The 21,310-nt window shown below is 42.5% G+C and overlaps 1 protein-coding gene across 4 annotated transcripts in view; it reads left to right on the top strand.

Moving 5' to 3' along the window:
• The first annotated feature begins 8,167 nt into the window (after window positions 1-8,167).
• Window positions 8,168-21,310, top strand: part of PPEF1 (protein phosphatase with EF-hand domain 1) — a 69,710-nt gene continuing 56,567 nt past the window's right edge. Inside the window, exons 1-3 of one of the 4 annotated variants that reach the window (XM_053304617.1) lie at window positions 8,168-8,183; window positions 9,408-9,470; window positions 18,259-18,460. In XM_053304617.1, coding sequence (XP_053160592.1) covers window positions 18,409-18,460 — 52 coding nt within the window. In that variant the 5' untranslated portion in view covers window positions 8,168-8,183; window positions 9,408-9,470; window positions 18,259-18,408. Of the gene's footprint in view, window positions 8,184-8,240; window positions 8,263-9,149; window positions 9,471-18,083; window positions 18,106-18,258; window positions 18,461-21,310 lie in introns of those variants that run through there. The other 3 variants (XM_053304619.1, XM_053304616.1, XM_053304620.1) reach the window with 3 other exon arrangements.

Here is a 21,310-nt window from a genome sequence, read left to right as displayed (position 1 = left end):
ATTGGTTTCAATGCCTTGCCAACTGCAAATTTGCCAACTGCAGGATTCTGCGGGAATGTATCCCTTGTGGTTGGCAAGGGACGACTGTACTGCAGAATTGTCATTGCCCATGTTATATGCTATAGTTTCTGCAAAACTTTGCAGGCTCTCATAGCACATTTTGTATTCCTGTAACATTATAAAATGCAAAAAATTCCACCATTCCCCACGCATGTAACTAGCACTGTTGCAATAGATTTGTGTGCACATTTTGATCTAATGGTCATACACACCTATGCATGCGCAGCAGTTATGAAACTGTTGAAGGTTTTCTTTATTTTATGTTCATAAAACAATGAGCAGGAGTGAATAAGATTTTTCTCTTGCAACAAGGCTATCTTATCTAATGCAAAGCTCTCCTTCCTTTGTATGCTTATCAGCAGGATGGGAGCTTGTGCCACTGTAGTGGGATAATGACCACTACAATCACTCGGAATTTGAGTAGTTCAGTCTATAAAGGTGAATAGGGAAGATAAAACAGGGGACCACCAAGCCATATTACTCTTAAGTATCTCCACGGTAATATGGTCAATACCTGGAGCTTTACCTGATTTCAACTGGATAATAAGAGCATTAATTTCACTGCATGACACTGGAGGCCAATCTGATGATGGGGCCAAAGTACCTGTTGAATGGGAGACTAAATTGTCCTCCTTTCGGAATAAATTCACGAAATGTTGCAAAATGGGGGAATTACATAATCAAAGTGAATAGTATTACAACATAACTGACAGGTAATCAGTATCCAAAAGACTGCACAGTTTCTAGCTTTAGCTGCCATAATTAATTTATTCCAGTCAGCCATTTTGCCCTTTTTATGCTTTAAAAGAAGTTTATATGCTTTCTTCTTATCCATCGCCTCAGCCCCTGAGGTGGAGGTCAGACTAGTTCTGTGGACCAAAAGGGTGGCAGTAAGTTGGTGTTTAGCTTTGTAACACTCCTCATCACACCACCCAGGGGAGCTTTTTGAGATCCCACCAGTTCCCCCAGGCTTTGGTCGAGTAAGAATAGGTTGTAAGGCCTGTATAATTTTGTCATAAGATCTTAAAAAATCTGGCCCAAGTTCACAATTACCAGATAATATAACAGAGCGATGCATATCAATGTTACGAGAAGTCAATAAGGAGTCCACCCTAGCACCCAAACTATCCAACCAGCTCACCCGAGAGGGACAAATCTCCAGATCAGAAGTGGTGGTACAAATCACATCCAATTTAGGTAAGGTATCAAAATTTAGGAGTAATTCCCCCGGGAGGTGATAACTCTCACACTGAATGACAATTCTAAAATTTACCGGCCGAGAAAAAAGTGAAGGCGAGATAGCCATATAATCGATTGTTGAAAAGCCAGCACTAGACCAATATGTATATTCAGCTGGATAATCACCGTACATTGCCCCATTAAGGGTATGCAAATGTAGTTCGTCGAAAGTTTGTAATAGGCATAGCCCAGCAAAATTTCCTTTGGAGTCCTAAAATTTATGAGTTAACAATGGGGATTGAATTTCCCCATCAAATGAATAAGATTTGAATTTAGCAAATAGTTTTTGATTGTTGTCAACCAGCCTAGCATTAAAATCGCCGCAATCAGCAAATGCGCCTGAGGATACAAATATTGAAGACCTTCTATATATAATTTCAGTTTAGACCATATTGTCTTAATGCAAACAATCCGATTCAAAGGCAGAATGTATACATTAATGAGTAACAGGAGCAAGGCCTTAGATTTAATAAAGAAGGGCCATAGCAAACTGGTCACAACTTGGTAATGAAAGACATTCAAAATTGAGAGCAGTGTTAACTGATATGCAGAGACCACCAGTCACTCTGCCTCTGTTCATTGGAGGAATAGCTGCAAGTGAAAAGGTAACAAAACTATTCAAATACAGATCCTCGGTCATCCAAGTTTCCTGCAGAAAAAGAAAGTCAGCCTCCACCAGAAATTCCAGAAATTCCAAATCCAGCAGTTTTGTCCTTAGTCCAGCCACATTCCACAAGAGACACAAGAAAAAACTGCTCTTACAGAGTTGTCAATCAGAATGCTCTGTTACAATATTAGCATAATCCAAAAAGTGCCTATGTCCCAAATCTGAACCATTAAAATCAACAAATGCCTGAAGATCCTCCACCTCAGGCTGAAATGACTGGTCTAGTAGAGAAGAAAGAAGAGATGGAGAACCAGAATCTTGCAAATTCAATAGGGCAGGCATAGGAGATAGTGCTGCCTTAGTGTGAATAGCTTTCTGCAAAGGTCAACGGAATGAACTTGAATTTAAGAGTAAAATACATTGATCAAAATGCAGATCCACAGAGAAAGGCAATACTTGACCCCAATATAAGGTCCCTCTTATCTTGGGATGAACTGTCTAATAGGATTTGCGATTCTGGCAAAGTATCCAATTTAATACAGATCCTCTGACTAGACTCCAGTTCCTCCTGCATAACAATTAATTGTTCATCTATTCCAGGGCAGAAGGAGAAGAATGATCAGAAGAAGAATTTATCTCTGATAAGGTCAAAAGCTGACTACTATTCAATTCATCCGGAGAGATACTAAGGTTGTTTCCAGAGTTTAATATTAATAGAATTGAGAGGAGAGCTGGTCTTGTGGCAGCAAGCATGACTTGTCCCCATAGCTAAGCAGGGTCTGCCCTGGTTGCATCTGAATGGGAGACTTGATGTGTGAGCACTGCAAGATATTCCCCTCAGGGGATGAAGCCACTCTGGGAAGAGCAGAAGGTTTCAAGTTCCCTCCCTGGCTTCTCCAAGATAGGGCTGAGAGAGATTCCTGCCTGCAACCTTGGAGAAGTCGCTGTCAGTCTGTGAAGACAATACTGAGCTAGATAGACCAATGGTCTGACTCAGTATATGACAGTTTCCTATGTTCCTAGAATTAATCTATGGAATTCTCTGCCATGTGATGTTATGATGGCCACTAGCTTGGATGGCTTTAAAAGGGGCTTAGACAAATTCATGGAAGACAGCTCTATCAATGGCTACTTGTCTGGTGGCCTCAGAGTTGTAGGACAGAAACATCAAGAGAGGGCATTCAACCATGAAACTCACTGGGTGACTCTGGGCCTGTCATGTATCTCCCAGCCTAACCTATCTCACAGGGTTGTTGTGAGGATAAAAATAACCATGTACACTGCTCTGAGCCCCTCGGAGGAAACATGGGATATAAATGTAAAAAATAAAGTAAATGCACTCACCTCTTGCCAGTGGGCTTCCCAGAGGCGTCTGGTGGGCAACTGTCTGAAACAGGATGCTGGACTAGATGGACCTTGTACTTGATCTAGCAAGGCTGTTGTTATGTTAAAGAGGAAATCGGTGGAATTGCTCCACAAAAAAGAATCATCTGTGTGCAGCCCAGCAGCTGGACAGTGACTTCAGTGACTGTTGCTGGTGTCTATCTTATGTTTCGTTTTAGATTGTGAGCCCTTTGGAGACAGGGATCTATTTATTTATCTATAAATAAATAAATAAATAAATAAATAAATAAATAAATAAATGTGAGCCCCTTATTAATAGTGAGCCCCTGGTGGCGCAGTGGTAAAACTGCCGCCCTGTAACCAGAAGTTTACAAGTTTGATCCTGACCAGGGGCTCAAGGTTGACTCAGCCTTCCATCCTTAGGTTGACTCAGCCTCCCATCCTTCCGAGGTCGGTAAAATGAGTACCCAGAATGTTGGGGGCAATATGCTAAATCATTGTAAACTGCTTAGAGAGCTTCGGCTATAAAGCGGTATATAAATGTAAGTGCTATTGCTAGTGCTATTGCTATTGCTATTACTTCTCTATGTAAGCCGTTTTGGAAACCTTTGTTGAAAAGTGGTATATAAATATTTGTTGTTGTTGAGGGGCTGCCACAAGCAGGGATTTGAGAGCAGCAAAATCCTACTTTTTCCACATATAGGTTGGGCAAAGGGCCCCCATCCCCTTTTGGAGGGGTCATGCCCCCCTGCTTGTGCTCTTAGGGGTGACACCACTAAGCCCCCGGGGCAGCTGGAAGCCAGGGATCTCCTCTTCTGCTGATACCTGCACGGGGATATCTGCAAATGGTGGCACGCTGGGCCAGTTCCAGGAATTTTGGATTGAAGGAGGGTAGGAAGGAAGAAGTGGGGCTCCCCAGGGATTGGTACTGGGACCAGTGCTTTTTAATTTATGCATAAATAATCTAGAAGTTGGGGTAAACAGCAAGATGACCAAATTTGCAGATGACATCCCCACCATGACCCCAATGCACATGCATGCGTGCACACACATGCATACACACAGAAGTCCCCAGCATGTGTCAGCCCGCCTGCAGCATCGCCTCTGCCTTTGCAGCCCCATCCCAGCTTGGATGGTATGCAAGTAAATGCTCATTTTCTGCAACAGACTGCAAATCCTCCTCCCAGATCTCGCCCCTCCAAAAACGTTCACAGAGCAAAAAGCCTGAAAACTACGCCCCTGGGAATGAGGTGAAATCCAGTAGGAAAAGCCTGATTTGTAGGAAAAGCCTGGGACTTCGAACTGACATCGAAAAGACATCGAACTGACCTTGGAGGGAATTTGGCACACACCCTCCTTTTCGGGGGAGATTTGGGGTAAAGCCCCTGTGTGAGAAAGCTCTTGGGGCTTTTTAGTTTGGAAAAGAGGCAACTATGGGAAGACATGATAGAGGTGTATAACATTATGCATTAGGGTTGCCATATTCAAGCTTCCCAAATCTGGGTGGCCTAATTTGCATTTGCTAATTATGTGGAAACTAATTCATATTATTTATTTATTTATTTATTTGACAGATTTGTATACTTTCCCCTCCTTCTCTGCCCTCCCATGTGATCAGATCCAGAGTAAAATCCAGGCAGCACATTTGAAATCCATGTAAATCTGGGTGGAATTTAGCAGCTGGGTGGAGGAGCCAAAATCCGGGGGCTAACCTAAATTACGGGGGACATGTCAACCCTGTTATGCATGGAGTAAAGAGAGTGGACAGAGATACATTTTTCTCTCTCACACACAACACTAGAACCAAGGGTCATTCTATGAAACTGAAGGTTTCTATGAAACTGAAGGTTGGGAAATTTAGGACCAACAAAAGGAATTACTTTTTCACACAATGCATAATTAACCAATGGAATTCTCTGCCACAAAATGTGACACCAAAGACCTAATGGTTTTAGAGGGGTTTAGATAAATTCATGGAGGACAGTTCTATCAATGGCTATAGGTCACCTGCAGCCCCAGAGGCAGAAGCCTCTAAATACCAGTTGCAAGGGAGCAACAGCAGGAGAGAAGCCATGCCCTCAGCCCTTGCCTGTGGGCTTCCCAGGAACATCTGGTGGGCTACTGTATGAAACAGGATGCTGAACTAGATGGGCCTTGGACCTGATCCAGCAGGGCTGTTCTTACGGATTTCACTTGCTCATACTGTACTGCATAGTGCTTTGGTGCTGTGCACCCATTTGCACACAGATGCACTAGAGACACAACACATCCACTCACCTGGAGATTTAATTTCTAGAGACTCAGGGGAGAGAGCTGAATCCTAAAGAGTAACTATTCTAGCAACTCATGTGAAAAAAATGAACAAGGTATGCCTAAGAAGCAAAAACAGGACGAAAGTGGGGAGAGAGCTCTACCAGAAATAGATTCCAGAAGACAAAGACAGAGAGGTCATTCATACAATCAAAAACTGTGTTCTACCCTCCTACAATTTTTGGTTATGTAGAAGCAAGGTAAGAAAAAAACCTGGGCAGAAGTGATTGTCCACGGTAGGAGGAAGTAAAACTTCCCAGGTTTTCCTCCTATCTTGCTTCTACATAACCGAAAATTGGGATCACACACAGCTCCCAAACCTGGGTAGAACACAGTTTTTGATTCTGTGAATGTGCTCAGACTCTGGTAAACATGGAAAGTTGGAGCCTATTCACTTTCAGCTACATGCCATAATAGATATCTTTCTATACTTGCTTAATTCTCTTAATTTTAAGGCTAGTCCTTCATGACACACATCTGACAGCTAATCTAGTCTTCCAGTCCCATTTTTCCTATTTTTGAGTCATTTTTCATGCTGTCTTGACAACAGCAAGAAGCTTCCAAATAGCAACTTGTCAAAATCACCACCTTTCTGTCTTTTAAAGTTTCAAAAACTGACTGTTGCTGCCCAACCCACAGGGAGTGAATTAATTCTCAAACTAATATATCTGCCGGAATGATGAAATTCTAGCGGGGGAAGAGAATAGCTTACTAACATAGTATTACTATTTTTGTTTTGTCTCTCTTTTCCTATAATGGTGTGTGTGTGTGTGTGTGTGTGTGTGTGTGTGTGTGTGTGTGTGTGTGTTGTTAATTGAGATTATCTTCTAGATGTAGCAACCTCTCTAAATTTCTCTGTAATATGGATAGCGAACTTTGGGAGATTTTGTAAATAATTTGAAATAGGTTTTGGAATGATTAAACTATTTCAGAGTTTCCAAGGAGCACCATATGTATGACCTGCAGCAATTTCCCATACATTTCCCAAAATGGGAAATATCCAATTTTAATATCTTCATGCTGGGGAAAACATCACCTCTTGATTTCTGCTGGTTATGGAGGTGTTAAGGCACAATAAACAGGTGGCAAACCTAATTAGTAGAGTAAATTAAATGATGTTATCATTTTAAAATATTAGGTAGACCACAAGAATGAACTGATATCTGTGTGGACAATACTTCGTTGAACAACTTAGTGAATCTTAACTTTCTAAAATCCATGCTGTGCATTGATTTGGATAACATATACTAGAAATGGCCAGACCGGTATAAGGGACTTCACTTCTTTCTTACACAATTAAAACAACAAGCACTGTCTATTTTAACACACACTAGCTGACCCCGCACAGAGCATCTGTGCAGTTGTGTACTGAGCCTGTGACATTCCCCCCGCAGCTTGCTCGCTCTCCCCCTGCAGCTCTCCCCATTGGGCGGGCCAGGGCCAGGCCATCCCACCACCACCTCCCACCTTCTCCTCCGGCTGGTAGGGCTTTGCCCGCCATCTGTCTACCGCCTCACCGCCGCCATAATTTCTCCCCGCCACCGCCTCCTCTTCCTGGCCGGCGGGGCTTCGCCTGCCGGCCCTCCACCTCTGCATCCTGACCACTGCCATTATTTCTCTCCGCATCAATGCTGGAACTCTTGCACGCTCTAGAGCATCTGCGCTTTAGTACTTGATTGCTCCCCTCACCTCAAAGATCTCCCCACCCTCACCTGAGCTGCACTCCTGCTCCTCCACCATCCCGTTGCTTCCATCCTCCTCACCCTTCTTGGTCGTGGCTGCAGCATTGCTGCTGCCTATTGGCCAGGCTGCAGCCTCCTATACCCAGAAACCTCCCCACCCTCACCTGAGTCCCGCTCCTTCTCCTCCCTTCAGGAGCAGCAGTAGTGGTTGACCAGGCCATTCCTCACTGCTGCCACCACCATGGCCCCTCGTTCCCCTCAGGCCACTGACAGGCCCAAGCCCATCCCTTGCCTGCCTGACTGCCTGCCTCTTACAATGGCCTCAGTAGCCCCAAACAGCAGCAGTGGTTGACTGGGCCCTTCCTTGCTGCCAGTGCTGCCATGGCCGCTCATTCCCCTCAGGCTGCTGACAGGCTCAGGCCTGTCCCTTGCCCTTCCTTCTGTCTCTCTTCCCCCGCCCCTTCTTTTTCTCTTTCTCTCTTCTCCACTCGCTCTTCCCCCTCCCTTCATGATTTCTCTCTCTCTCTCCCTCCCTGAGTTAACAGATTTTGTTCATCTTGTTTCCTCATTTAATTCACACAGCGGCATCCTCCTTCTCTTTCCTCCCTCACAACCTTTTTGCAGACCCCTGCCTGCTATCCTTTTATATCCAGAACATCTTCTGACCAGTAACAGCTGCATTCCAACTGACCTTAACCATCACAGGCCCCTCCTCCTTATCTGCATAGGGAATCCCCCTGCCCAGTCACCATGGTGCTTCTGCTCTGACAGGCTCCTTCTCCCTATCTGCATATGGAATCCCCACTGGCCAATCAGGTGCTTCTGCTTGCAAACTTTGCATATGGAATCCCCACTGCCCAATCAGGTACTTCTGCTTGCAAACTCAGCCAATCGCCTCCTTCCTACCACATCACCACGCATGACCCTTCTACAAGAAATAAGTATATAGATTGTGCTGCTAATAACTGTTTCAGCCATTACCAGACTCTTGTTTTTGCATTCATTGCCTTAAAAGCAAATGTTGGTATTTTAGTCAGCATTAAGTAGCCTGGGTAATTTCTCGTGACCTCTGGTGTAAGGGGTATCCTCTGGCTCATGGGGGAGGAGGTTTGTCTGCCATCATGTTTGAAGGCAACAAAGAGAGCATTAACTTAGAAACTAAATTCACGTCTGTTTCCTCAGGTTGCATGTTATCATGATCCTCTTTGTAGGCAACTTGAGATGAAGCTCAAGTCCTCACCTTTTTCTTGTTCTCATTATTGTACATTGTCCTCCACAAAGGCAGATGAATGTATAGATTAGTCCAGACAGTCAAGCAGATACTTGACTCAGGGAAACTTGCTAGAGTTTGTTCAAATAAAACCAGCATTGCCTCCCCCACCCGCCGCCGCTCCCCAACTGCATTTTATCTATAGCAAAGTTTTACTGTGTCACAACCCGAAATGTTAATGCTTTAAAAAACAATTCATGATATAGTGATATATTTTAATAAAATTGTCAGCTCAAATCAGACCAAAGATCATTTGCTCCATTATGATGTTTCCATCAGGGAAGCCATATATATGCCCCTGGAAACGCTCAAGTTTGGATGTAGCGGAGGAGATGGCCAGGCTAACACCTGTTGCATATGTCCAGCACCTGATATTCAGAGTTATTTAATTTACCAGTATATTACTATATTTTGGTAGCTGAACACATGATTGACTGCATTTTGCATTTCTCTGGTTTTCTCTTTGAATGATCTGAGTGCCTCTCCCTCTGTCTAAACCTCACGTGTTGTAGTTTATGCCATGACAGTGAGTGTGCTAATCTGTGCCTCCTCATCAATACAATAGTCATTGCGCAGGAAGAGACCATGTGGCTCCTGATAGGAAGCAGATAACTTTAGTTCAGTGATCCATTTCGCTGCCTGAGATTCAGGGAGTGTGCAGAAGTCCAATACCTCACTCTGCTTGCACTGCTTCTTCTGTATCTGTAGCACACAGGGCTCTTGTTTCAGGCTGAAAGGGGGGAAGGAGCTGCTTGTTTGATCCACTCATTTCTAAAGCAGGGTGTTTGGGAAATCTTCCATCAGCATAAATGTAAGGAGGGCGCAAATATAACCCACCGTGGAGATAGCAGCAGTAGCTATTGATTTCTTGTCGTTTTCTGTACACTCTGCCCAGGAAGAAGACTTGTTTACAACACTTAACAGTCAACCTTTTTGCTGATGCAATGGAAGAAAGCAGGTAATTTCTTTGTGTGCTTTTCTTATTGAAACATTTTAGCCATTTTTAAAGAAAGTATTCAGTATCAGTTGAGAGAGAAAAGTGCATGAATACAGATTGTGATCTTAAGCATGCTTCTCTGGAATTAAATTTCTTTTAGATCAATAGGGCTCATTTCTAAGTAAAATATATGTCTGATGCATAGCATGAGCCAGCAAAAATCTTGGATTTATACATCTGTCTCTCATAGGATCGTAGAAGTTTAATCATGCCTAGTTCATTAGGTTTTTGTAAACATCAGTGGAGTGGAACTAGATTATGTATTCAGGCGTCCACACTCTCTTGCTAACTACTCAGGCCCATATAAGGATTAACCAGATATAGAAAGACAAGATTCCTACACATTTCATAGTTGGGTAGAAGAAGGAATTTTGGCATACATAGCTTGTCACAGCATACTACTGAGATGGGGAGAGAAGCTACACCTGGCAAAATTCCCTTTCCCACAACTGTTAAAGGCAAAGGGGCCACTCAGGGGTGTAGCTATAAATGAACGAAAGGGTTCAAAGAACCCAGGGCACCTCCCGCTACTGAGGGACCCCCAGCTCCACTATCTCCCTCACTCTGAGGGGCCGCCAGAGAGAGGGGTGAACACGGGCCCCCTCTCCCCTAGCTATGTCCCTGACTCTGTTGCATCTGGTCAACCTTCTTCACAGGGTGTGGTCTTGCAATATAAAACGGTCTTGATTTAGGAAGTAGAAATCACAATGCTCCTCTGAGTTATTCTTCCTTTTATCTGCATTTTAGAACTGATGTTAAACATGATTTTGGATGCATTTACATATTTCCTAAAAGACTCCTGGTGGTTAGCTGTCCATGATAAATATATTACTCTCTTTCTACAACTGCAATCTTTCTTTAAAAAATAAATCAGATCACGGAATTATTTCTGAGCTTTCTAAGTGGAAAGAAGTTCATAGCCAGTTAGCAAAGGAAGAATTTATGTCATCTTCTTTAAACTTAAAGATTTCTATCTTGTCATTACAAGGAAAGCTTGGCCTTGAGTAAAGTTCCTAAATGTGATTCTCAGTTGAATTTTGTATTTCTAGTTTTCATTTCATTTGTTTCTCTTTCTCCATTCCAAGTAGCTTTTCATTTGCAAATTAAGAAATGCTGGTATGGTAGTCCAGCTTGCAAGAGTGGGGAGTTGTATTCCATCTGCTCTGACAGTATGCTCCTGCCCGATGTTGGGTCCCGTAGTGATTACTCAATGGTGAGGATGTGACATTTTGCACATGTTCTATGGCTCTTTTCTTGAATACTGTTCAAAGGCTGGGTGTCCACAGTGACATCCAAAATAAGCAACGGCTACCTAAAAAAAAGGGGGGGGGATGCTACTATTCCAACCATTCCAATTCTGTGATGCCTCCAGTCACCCATGATAGTTAAATAGAATGTCTATTTTTAGAGGCAGTGTAACTTTGCAGACCAGACATGGGGACACAAAAACAGAGGAAAGCAGTTGCCCTCAGGCCCTGCTTCGAAGTTTGCCAGGGGCTGAAAAGGGGATGCTAGAAGAGATGGAGACAAAGAATTACCCAGTAAAGCAAACTGAGTAAAAGGCAGAGGTGGGACTGCAAACCACTAAACCTTGCACTTGCTGCTACAACAAAACATCAGTTTTACAGGAAGTAAACTTATGATGCTGAGAGATTTGCCCAAGAGCACAGACCGTATACAAAGCAGTGGTAATGTTTGACCATAAACACCAAACCACTGCTTTACTCCCACCTTTCTGCAGTGCTATGGTATGCCATGGTCTGAATTGTTCCTCTCCCATTTTTACAGATACAAAAGGAAAATCAAATTCAAGCTGCCTCATAATTTCTTCTTTTTTAAAGCATCTATTAGCAGCAGTGATATAGGAAGATGCTGAAAGGCACCATCTCATACTGCATGGGAGGAGGCAATGGTAAACCCCGCCTGTATTCTACCAAAGACAGTCACAGGGCTCTGTGGTCGCCAGGAGTCGACACGGACTCAACAACACACTTTACCTTAATTACTTCTGTACAAAATGCAGACTTAAAAATGCAGTGGTGAAGGCCATTGGGTGCTGCAAGGTGCTATGACTGCTTTAAAATGTATTAGACATATTCATGAAGTATAGCTCCTGCCACATTGCCTATGATAAGCCAAATGGAACCTCCATGTTCAGAAGCAGTATACCTCTGAATACTAGATGCTATCAGCAAACAACATAGAAAGGCAAATTGCTAGTGCCTGGTAATGAGCATCCAGAGACATCTGGGCTGGGTGGACATTAGTATGGTCCAACAAGACAATTATTGTTGTGTTGAGCAACAGCCAAATGCAGTTTTCACTTCTCCATATGCACTGAAAACATGTTCTTAATTTACATGTTCATTTCCTTCTCAAAGTTTCTCCAGAAATTCAAAGCACACATTTTCTTCCCAGATTCCCCCCGCCCGCCAAGTAGTTTCTCCTTCAAAAATGTATCCTCAAGATACATCCTTCTCCAAAGAGAGAAAAACTGTTTTGTGGTTTTAGCACTCAGCAGCATTCTTAACCATCTTAATGTATTTAATTATTTATTTAATAAGATTCTCTGGCCATCCCTCACACATACTGTCCTATCAGTCTCAGGGCTGCTTTGAAGTCCATGAAATTCATAAAACTATAATAAAACATGATTGCACGCTCCAGCTTGGAGGTGACCTGTGCATGGCTGACTGAAGTTAGGTCCACTTTTTCTGTGGTGAAACTGCAGCTGTGGAATGGCCTTCCTAGGAGAGTCAGCAGACTGCCTCACTGGCAATGTTTAACATCTTTAAACAGTCTTGAGGGCTGTCAAGACCCTCCTCTTCCATGAGGCCTTTAACTGAAGCTTCTGTATAGCCGCACAGTAGGTTTGAATTGCTGCTGCTTTTCTGGCTCTTGTTATCTGATTGCTCTGCTGTAGTGTTGTTCTGATGTGTGTTTAATTGTGTTTTTATTATATGTTTAACTGTATATCACAGAGACATTTTATTGTTGCTTTTGTAAGGCTTGTTGCATAAAAGGCATGATTTCTAGTGCCTTAAATTACAATAATACAAGCAGCAGCATCTTAGATAAAACAGCAAAGTTAATAAAGCAAAAAAAAAAAAAAGGTTGTGTCTGTGTGTGGGGGTGGGGGTGGGTAAATATACACAGCCATCAAAATAAAAACCAGCTGGACTAATATTATTTCAAAATGCCGGGGAAATGAATAGAGTTTCAGTGGCACCAGGAAGATATGAGAGTAGTAAGCACTAGGCAAGTCTTTCTAGAGAGAGCGTTCCAAGGCTGGGGCTCTGTAAAAGAAGGCCCCTCACTAGTAGCCTACTACTTAACTTCAGATGGTGGTGGCACCCAAAGTAGGTCTCTGATTATGATCTTAATCATGTCATCTCTGCCTTAGAGACAGAAGAACAAAAGTGTTGAAATCTTAGAAACTGGATAGCTAGTCAATCAGCACCAGAGCCCCAATGACCCAGTTTATAACCCCACCATTTCTGTCCACAGTGGCGTAGGAACCCCTGTGGCACTCAAGTATCACCAGTGGGGAGATAACAAGGAGATAACTTGGCGGCTACTTTTTGTGCACCAGCATTGGTGCTGGCAGATCAGAGCTTCAAACATCCCACTGACTTACTTAAGTTTCACAAATGCTTGTTGATTTTCCATGGAGAAAATGTTTGGCCCTAAGATGGCAGTCAGCAGAACTAATGTTTCCCTTGGGGCTGGTGGTACCACACATTATGTGCACATATAGAGTGCAAATGCTGAGCCATGGTTTGAAGGACATTCCTTATTGCCTAATAATGTTTGTTGGTTCTTTGGTTGTTTGAATCCCATTGTGTACATCCATATTCCAAAATCATCTGCCTAGTTTCATATTAAACTTTGCCTTCCCACTTGAAGTGGACTTAAATCACCTGATTGCTATAAGCACAACTCTGTTGGAATAAAAATGATTAATTTTCCACATATAGTTACCTCAGAAGTTATAGTAATTCTCTGTAGAAGAGAGGCCTTACTACTCTTATATAAGATTTATTATAGTTGTTATTTTCAAGCTGCAGCTTTTCTTCAGCTTCATAAACTTAATCCTGGTGTTTGTTGTTTTCAAAACCTTGGTTGCTAAGGACTCTTGTCTTGGTACCTCTCAGAAGTAGCTTTTCAAGGTCGCAGGAATGAAATTGAAAGAGTGCATGCCAAGTGTTGAAATGCAAAGGAACAAGATTTAGGTTTCTAGTAATGTCCTTTCCTATCTGTAAGAGTTGTTTGACAGTGAGACAGGCTGTCTCATGCAGTGGAAGGCTCTCCTTCACTGGAGGTTTTCAACAGTGTAGAAGTTTCCTACTTGAGTATCTTCAAGGTGCCTTTCAACTCTAACATTAACATTCTGTGGCTGAAATGATGTGCAGCAGTATGGCGCCACTATGTACTCTGTTAAGGGCTGGCTGCTGTGCACTCGTAAGGCAGCCCCAACCTTGTAAAGAACAAGTGGTTGCTCAAGCAGTGCTACTGTACTTTCCCCTACTGTCATGAATGGGAGAAACTGTGGCAGCATTGTGCAACTGCCCATTTTCTACAATGTCAGGACTGCCATATGAGTCTGCAACAGACCTGATATGGTGTGCAGCAGCTCTGTACCACTGTGATGATTCTAAGTGCTTTTCATGTACGTGATAACATTCTTATATAAGGCCTCAGTCCAACAAAGTGTTAGGCATGCTTAAGCTCATGGATTTCAATGTATGTAAGTGCTTCCAAGTCTATGTTAGATTGTGTCCAACATATTGATAGTGCAATCCTGTCAGGACCCACTTGGAATCCAGCAAGAAGGAGAGCCTCCCAGAGGAGGAGAAGGCACACCTCAGCTGAGACCTTTGGCCCTAACAAAAGTTCCTTCGATCCGAGAGAACCTAAGCAACCAGAGCTAGTTACACTGTGGAGGAGTCCTGGATCTCTGGGGACCTGTTTCCCCCTAGCAAGGCTCCTGTCCTGTTGAAAATTTCCTCAGTTGCCCCCAGGAGCAGAGGTGATGCTGTTCCGGGGCCAAACTCCAACAACAGAGGTGAAGAGCTCACCTAGCTGTTTAGGGCTTCCCTCCCAATTCAGGAGGACAGCACCTGTCTTAACACTGGATCAACCTGAGCTCCAGAAGGGATGGGGCTCCTGTCTCCTACGCAATTCCTCCATTTGCAACCAGCCTTTGCTTGCTAAACAGCCTCTCCTTTGAGTTCCTGCCTTGCTAGACCCAGGTATGGACATATCTGGGTCTAGCATGGCCCTTCTTTTCCCTCTCCAGTCCCATCCACCTCTCCCTCTCCAGTCCCATCCACCCAGGATTCCCAGAAATATAGCTCAGTACTTAAAAGATAATAAAGTAGACTAACCTTAACCAATCTATTTGTCAACATATTTATGGAAATGCATGTTATAATTGGGGTGCCACAAGAGAAAAATCCTGTTGGTGGCTATTCACTCATCTCCAAAGGCAGCGGCAAAAACCTCTCAGTTGCCCTGATCCCAGACCACTTAGAAGAGCTAGTTAGAATCCTAAAAGTTAGAAATTGCCAGGTCTTGATGGATTAATGATTGAATATTTGGAAATTCTAGTTACCCCTTCTAGTAAGACATTTTAATACTTGTTGGGCAGACATTTCATACCAGAACCATGACATGAAGCCTAAGTAATGTTGCATGCTACAGAAAGAAGAAAGGAACCAGCCAGAGCAGAATAATTTCAATTTCCTTATTAAACCTGAAAATATTAACTTCAATTCCAGCAAAGCTTAAAAGTGTAATGTACATGTATACATCCATATACAATCTCTCTCTCTCTCTTTTAAAGGAAGACCTTTTTTAGACAGCGCTAAAAAGTATTTAACCTTTTATACATCATCAAAATCTAACAAAGAAGCTATATAAGTTCCTTGGAGTAGGGAATCTGCATATCATTCTTTGTAAAGCACCATGCATTGTGCTAAATAATAAGCTATACTAATGCTACTTAATGCAGCAAAACTTGTGATATACCGTAGTAGAGAGATTACTTAATGGAAATGTTGAACCATCATATTGGCATTAGTGTTTTTTTTAATGGATCTGATTAATTTATTATAGGCCTGATGCCAAGATATATGCCAAGATTTATTATCGCAAAGTGTTTTACTTGAAAGGGGAACCTATCAGGTTTTTTGTCTCTGTGCATCATTATTTGCTATATCTGCAGAATCTCGTAGAGAAAGTTAGGGAACTGTGAGATAACTGGAATAAAGATGGAAGGAAATTAATTCAGAATTGGACTGTATGCTTATCTTATCTGTTACTAATCCAGTAATGTCTACTCCTAATATTTTAGAAACAATTAAGGTAAATATCAGGGTATAAACTTAATAAACAAAATATGGAGACTAAATTTTAAAAGGCACTGGCTGGCAGACATCTAGACCAGGTTACTGGTCTAGTGTTACTCAGGAGTTATTCTAAACAATACTAAATTTCAGAAGGGCTTCCTTCAAGTAATTTGGTCAGAATGTCAGCCACTATTTTTAAATATATATATAAAACTAAAAATACGACAACCATGTTTGGCCTTCCAAGTGATGTACATATCAGGCAGTATAAAAATATGATTGATAGATAGATAGATAGATAAGATATGATAAGTAAAGTGAAATACATGGGTATTTTCCTCATTCCTCACTGTTTTTAAAGATTTGGATTAGTTTTCCAGGGTTTTAAAAACTGTTTTAACTGTTTTAGTAATGGTTTTATGTTTTTACAGTTTTTGATTTTAACAATTGATTTTAGTGTTTCTAATGTAAACCGCCCTGAGCCATTTTTGGAAGGGCAGTATAGAAATCAAAATAAATAAATAAATTGCAGATGTAGAAGAATTATATGTAGCTCTTCTACATAACAGTTAAAAACACCATCTGGAGAATGTTCAGAAAGGTGGTGTTGTGATCACTTACTTACTCACTCACTCTTGCAGTGGGAAGGTTGTAATGTGCTACTTGTTATTCCAGGGTTCTGTCAAGTACTAATAGGAGTTATTGAATTGTATGTGGAAACCTCCTCCTCCCGTTTATCAGTTTAAAAAAATATTCAGAAAGCGCATTAAAAAGGAGACTAAAGCCCTGCTACTATGCCACTGCTACCATTGCACTCTTGGTGTAACGTAGTCAGGATCCTTCAAGATCCTACATTTTTTTCTCTTCAAGAAGAAAATAAAGAGCACAATGATACCATTTCAAATAAGATATAATGTAGCCACACTAACAGTCACTCCCTGCTTTCAAACCAGTTCTGCCACCACCACTATAGTGTTGTGCACGAAGGACACATTAGCCATTCATGGAGGGAATTAATTGATGGGCAGAGATGGCAGAACAACCAGTCTGCCCCTGATAACTGAGCGAAGAGGCACCTTTTTAGTGGTGATTCTCTTTATTGAGCAGGGGGAGAGTAACTGTCCCTATTCAGCCCCAGTACAGCATCCTCCAGTGACCATCACCAGTGTCTATCTTATGTTTATTTTTTAGATTATGAGCCCTTAGGGGACAGGGAGCCATTTTATTTTATTTATTTATATCATATCTATGTAAACTGCTTTGGGAACTTTTTTCGTACACTCTCCCCCTACCAGCACACATAGAAAACACACCCCATCAGCCGTAAAGATGCCATGGTGTCTCCTCTGTCCACTATCACTGTGACACAGCAAACAGAAGTAGCTAACACTGATGTCCGGCAAGGCCAGCTGTCCTTAACCCACAAGGACAGAGTGGTGAGGGGGCCTGAGGAGACAGGGACGGGTGGCAGCTGGGGAGAAGTGGAGGAAAGACAGCCAACGGGCAGGGACTCCGCTCCAGCGGAGGAGGGGCAGAACCCTGAAAGAGCCAAAGGGGAAGCATGCGAGGATAACGTCAGCAGTACGCCTCCTGAAGGGAGGGGTCTGAGCAGGAGGAGGGAGAAGGGGGAGAGCAGCTGTAATTAGCAGCAGCTGTAAACAGTATACAATTACAGGGAATAAAGAGGGGCGTCGGCCCCGTAATTGGGGGTGGGTGATGCATAGCCTGTGAGGAGGCATATAAGGAGCCGGCTGGGCATGAGAGGCTGGCTGGTGGAGAGTGTCCAGGGCCTCAGGAGAGGGACAGACACAAGGAGCAAGCAGTCTGGGATGGAGGAGGCACAGGGTGATGCTCCACATTTGATAGTAGATAATATAATTTTGGCGGGGGGGGGGAGAAAACAGAGTTTTACAATTAAGATTAGGCCTCACTCTGAGTCATAGTTTCAAAAGAATGGAAATGGAATGAAAATCTAAAATATCTCAAATTTCAGAACAATTGGGCAAACCGTGTTGATGTTCTGAGTGCTAGAATGTGACAAACTTCAGGCAAATATACATGGAGAAACATGCCATTTTATGGCCTTGCCTTAGACATAAAGGCACTACCATGCCTCTATCATACTTATCCCAGAGATAGAATTGCATTGGATCCCTCCCATGGTAATGGTGTGGCCTGCTCCTTTCTCTGGTTCTGATTCGTCAAGGATAAAAGAGTTCTGATTAGCCAACAGGACCAGTTGAATGGTGAGTCTGGAGTTCAGCAACAAAGGTGGCGGTTCTCCCCACTGCCTTTACCAGTGTATGTATATTAGTCTATGTAATGAGTTTGCTGCACAGCACCTTAGATACTGTATTGTTAGCCACTATTTTTTGTCACATTCTATTCTCTCTTATTAGAGCAAATGAATGAAGTGAATCTCCCTGGGATTGGTATATTGGTGTATATTGAGATGAACATAAGAAGGGAGTGGTTGCAACATCACTGGTTGAAAGAAAACCATCATCTCTAAAGAAAAAAAAATCAGATATTGAGTCTCTGCTGAAGCCATGGGATGTGGCACTTCTACTACGACAAGTCGGGTGAACAAATCAGAGAGAGGTAAAACCTGTCTGTGCAGTTGTAATTCTGTGGAATAATTGCATATCGTAGCATTCCTTGATCTTTTCCAGGATTCTGAAGGATCCTATTTGCAGGCTGGCTCATCTCAGGTCTTTTACTGAAGTGCTTCTTATCCTTTAAAGTAGCAAGTACCCGCTAACTTCTGAGAAATTTAAGGAGTCCTTCAATTTCCCTGTGGATTTCATATTTCAAGTAATATGACCCATATGTTGAAAGAAGTGCTGTGTACATAGGTCTGTGATATGACAGAGGTGCAATCTAGTGTGGGTAGGGTTGTTACCTTTTACATCAGGGTGCACAACTCGAGTATGTTACTTGGCTAGAGGTGATGTTGGCCAGAGCTAGGAGGGAGGAACCCAGTGCCATGCAAATCATGATATGCCAGATTACCATTGGGAAATCTAAAGTGCCACCCATTGCCTGGCGTGCCAATTTTTTTGGTCATCATTTTGAGAGGAGAGAAGGACAAGATAGATAGGAAAAGAAGGCGTGAGGGAGAGGGAGAGAGGGAAAGAGAGAGAGCTAGACTACATCTAGGCAGTAAGCAGCAACAGAGATGGAGTGGCAGCAAAGGCAAGCAGGCACTCTTCTTTCTATCCTCCTCCCAGGTCTTCTATCTTTCCCCTCTCCCCCTCATCTCATCCCTTAGGCCTAGTCACACGTTATGTTCAACACTCATACGGCAAGTGTATAGTGTGCACAGTTACAGATCTGTACCCAGACATTCACATTTTATGCTGAACACAGGTACTAAAATACACTTCTGATCTGTACCATGCATTTGAAGGGCCTGTATCCAGGTTTACTTTTAAAATGAACACAGGTACAATCATTCACACAAACACATGTATAAGTATACAGACCTCTGGACACTTCTACAGCATAATATCTGAATTGGGCTCTTGTGTCTCATGTATTCCAGGGGTATCCATAACCAGCGTGGTTAGAGTTCTGGACTAGGACCAGGGAGACCTGAGTTGAAATCCTCATTCAGCCAAATACTTGCTGGGTGACTCTGGGCCAGTCACTTCTCTTTCAGCCTAACCTACGTCACAGGGTTGTGAGGAGAAACTTAAGTATGTAGTACACCGTTTTGGGCTCCTTGGAGGAAGAGCGGGATATAAATGTAAAATAATAATAATAACTTTAGCTGCAGGCCTATATGTGGATCAGGAAACAATGAAACTGTCTGGCATTTTGTTTACTTAATGCTTCAAGCCATGATTTCTTTTATGCCTGAGGATCTTGGTTCATTGAAACCTATTAATTTTTCCTTAGTACAGCTCCCAAATGTTTGCTTAGCTTGTTTCATGTTCTTTTTATGCAAGTTAAAAGACAAGGAATCAATTAGATAGGAGTGATCTGATAGAAACTCTGAACTACCTTAATAGTTCATGCTAATATTTAGAACCTTAGGGTGTGCCTTTGTTGTGATTCAGGATGCTTCCAAAAGTTCTTCCCTCTTAATTTCTCCCAGAAATTCTGAAATTCCAAATTTTCTTGTCTTGTTTCTGAACTGGAATGGATGCATTAGGAATTCTCCATCATTTTGCTTTTTAAAACTTTTCTGGATATTGTACAAAGCAGTGTGCATGCACAGTTTGGTGTAGCTTTCAGTTTCTCCACACACCCCACAACTCCATTGTGAACACATTGTAGATATTCTCATAATGCACATGTGAGCACACCTGCATTGATAAAATACTGTAAACAGGGGTGGCCAATCTGAGGCTCTCCATCTGTTGATGGACTACATTACCCTCAACTGCAATTTATTGCAGCTAGGAATGATGGGAGTTGAAGTCCCACAACAGCTGGAGAGCCTCAGAATGGCCACCTCTGCTGTAAGCAAACCTTGATTGTACATTAACTGCATGTACCGTATTTACCCAAACCTAGGATAAGGTTTTTCCCAAGTTTAGAAAGTGTGGGGTTTAGAAAGGTAGGGGGTTGTCTTAAAGAGAGCCAGCGTGCTGTAGTGGTTAGAGAGCTGGACTAGGACCAGAGAGACCTGAGTTCAAATCCCCATTCAGCCATGATACTAGCTGGGTGACTCTGGGCCAGTCACTTCTCTCTCAGCCTAACCTACTTCACAGGGTTGTTGTGAAAGAGAAACTTAAGTATGTAGTACACCGCTCTGGGCTCCCTGGAGGAAGAGCAGGATATAAATGTAATAATAATAATAATTATTATTATAGCAACAATAATAAAAAATATATAAAAATGTGCATACCAGGAATCCCTGCTGGGGCAGCCAACTCCAATCAAGAGAACAGGAGTGCCTCATAAGATGGTCTGAGAGGCAGTGGCTGCAGGCCCTCAGATCCAGCGCTCCTCTTGCCACAGTCCTGAGTCCTGGAGTATTTCAGGCATTTAACACATGCCTGAAATCCTCTTCCTCTTGCCTGGGCATGCATTCTTCTCAGGCACTGCTAGCTGCTGTAGAGGGAGAAGGACTGTGCCTCTTTGTCATGCTGCATTAAAGGAGGAAATTGGGAGAGGCTCATAGGCACACTTACTTTTGAGTAAGTATTAAACTGAGTGAAACTTAGTGTAAACAAAGAGAAATTTGGGTTTCCATATGGAGGTACTTGGATTTGAAGGGTCAGATCAAAACCAAAAAGCTATCAAATCAAATCAAAACAATTGATTTCCACATAGAAAAAGTTAAAACATACAGTCACAGATACAATTCATTGAAAAGAAGTTCTAAGCAGAGATGTGCAATTTGATTAGCACACAAACTGATTCATGAAGAATCAGGGCGATTCACGGATTCAACCGCTAATCAAATCGTCCGTTAAATGAAGGGACTGATTCAAGGTCAAA

Source organism: Hemicordylus capensis, chromosome 3 (assembly GCF_027244095.1).
Source record: "Hemicordylus capensis ecotype Gifberg chromosome 3, rHemCap1.1.pri, whole genome shotgun sequence".
Lineage (NCBI taxonomy): Eukaryota > Metazoa > Chordata > Lepidosauria > Squamata > Cordylidae > Hemicordylus > Hemicordylus capensis.
This window is presented reverse-complemented; position numbering and strand designations above follow the sequence as displayed.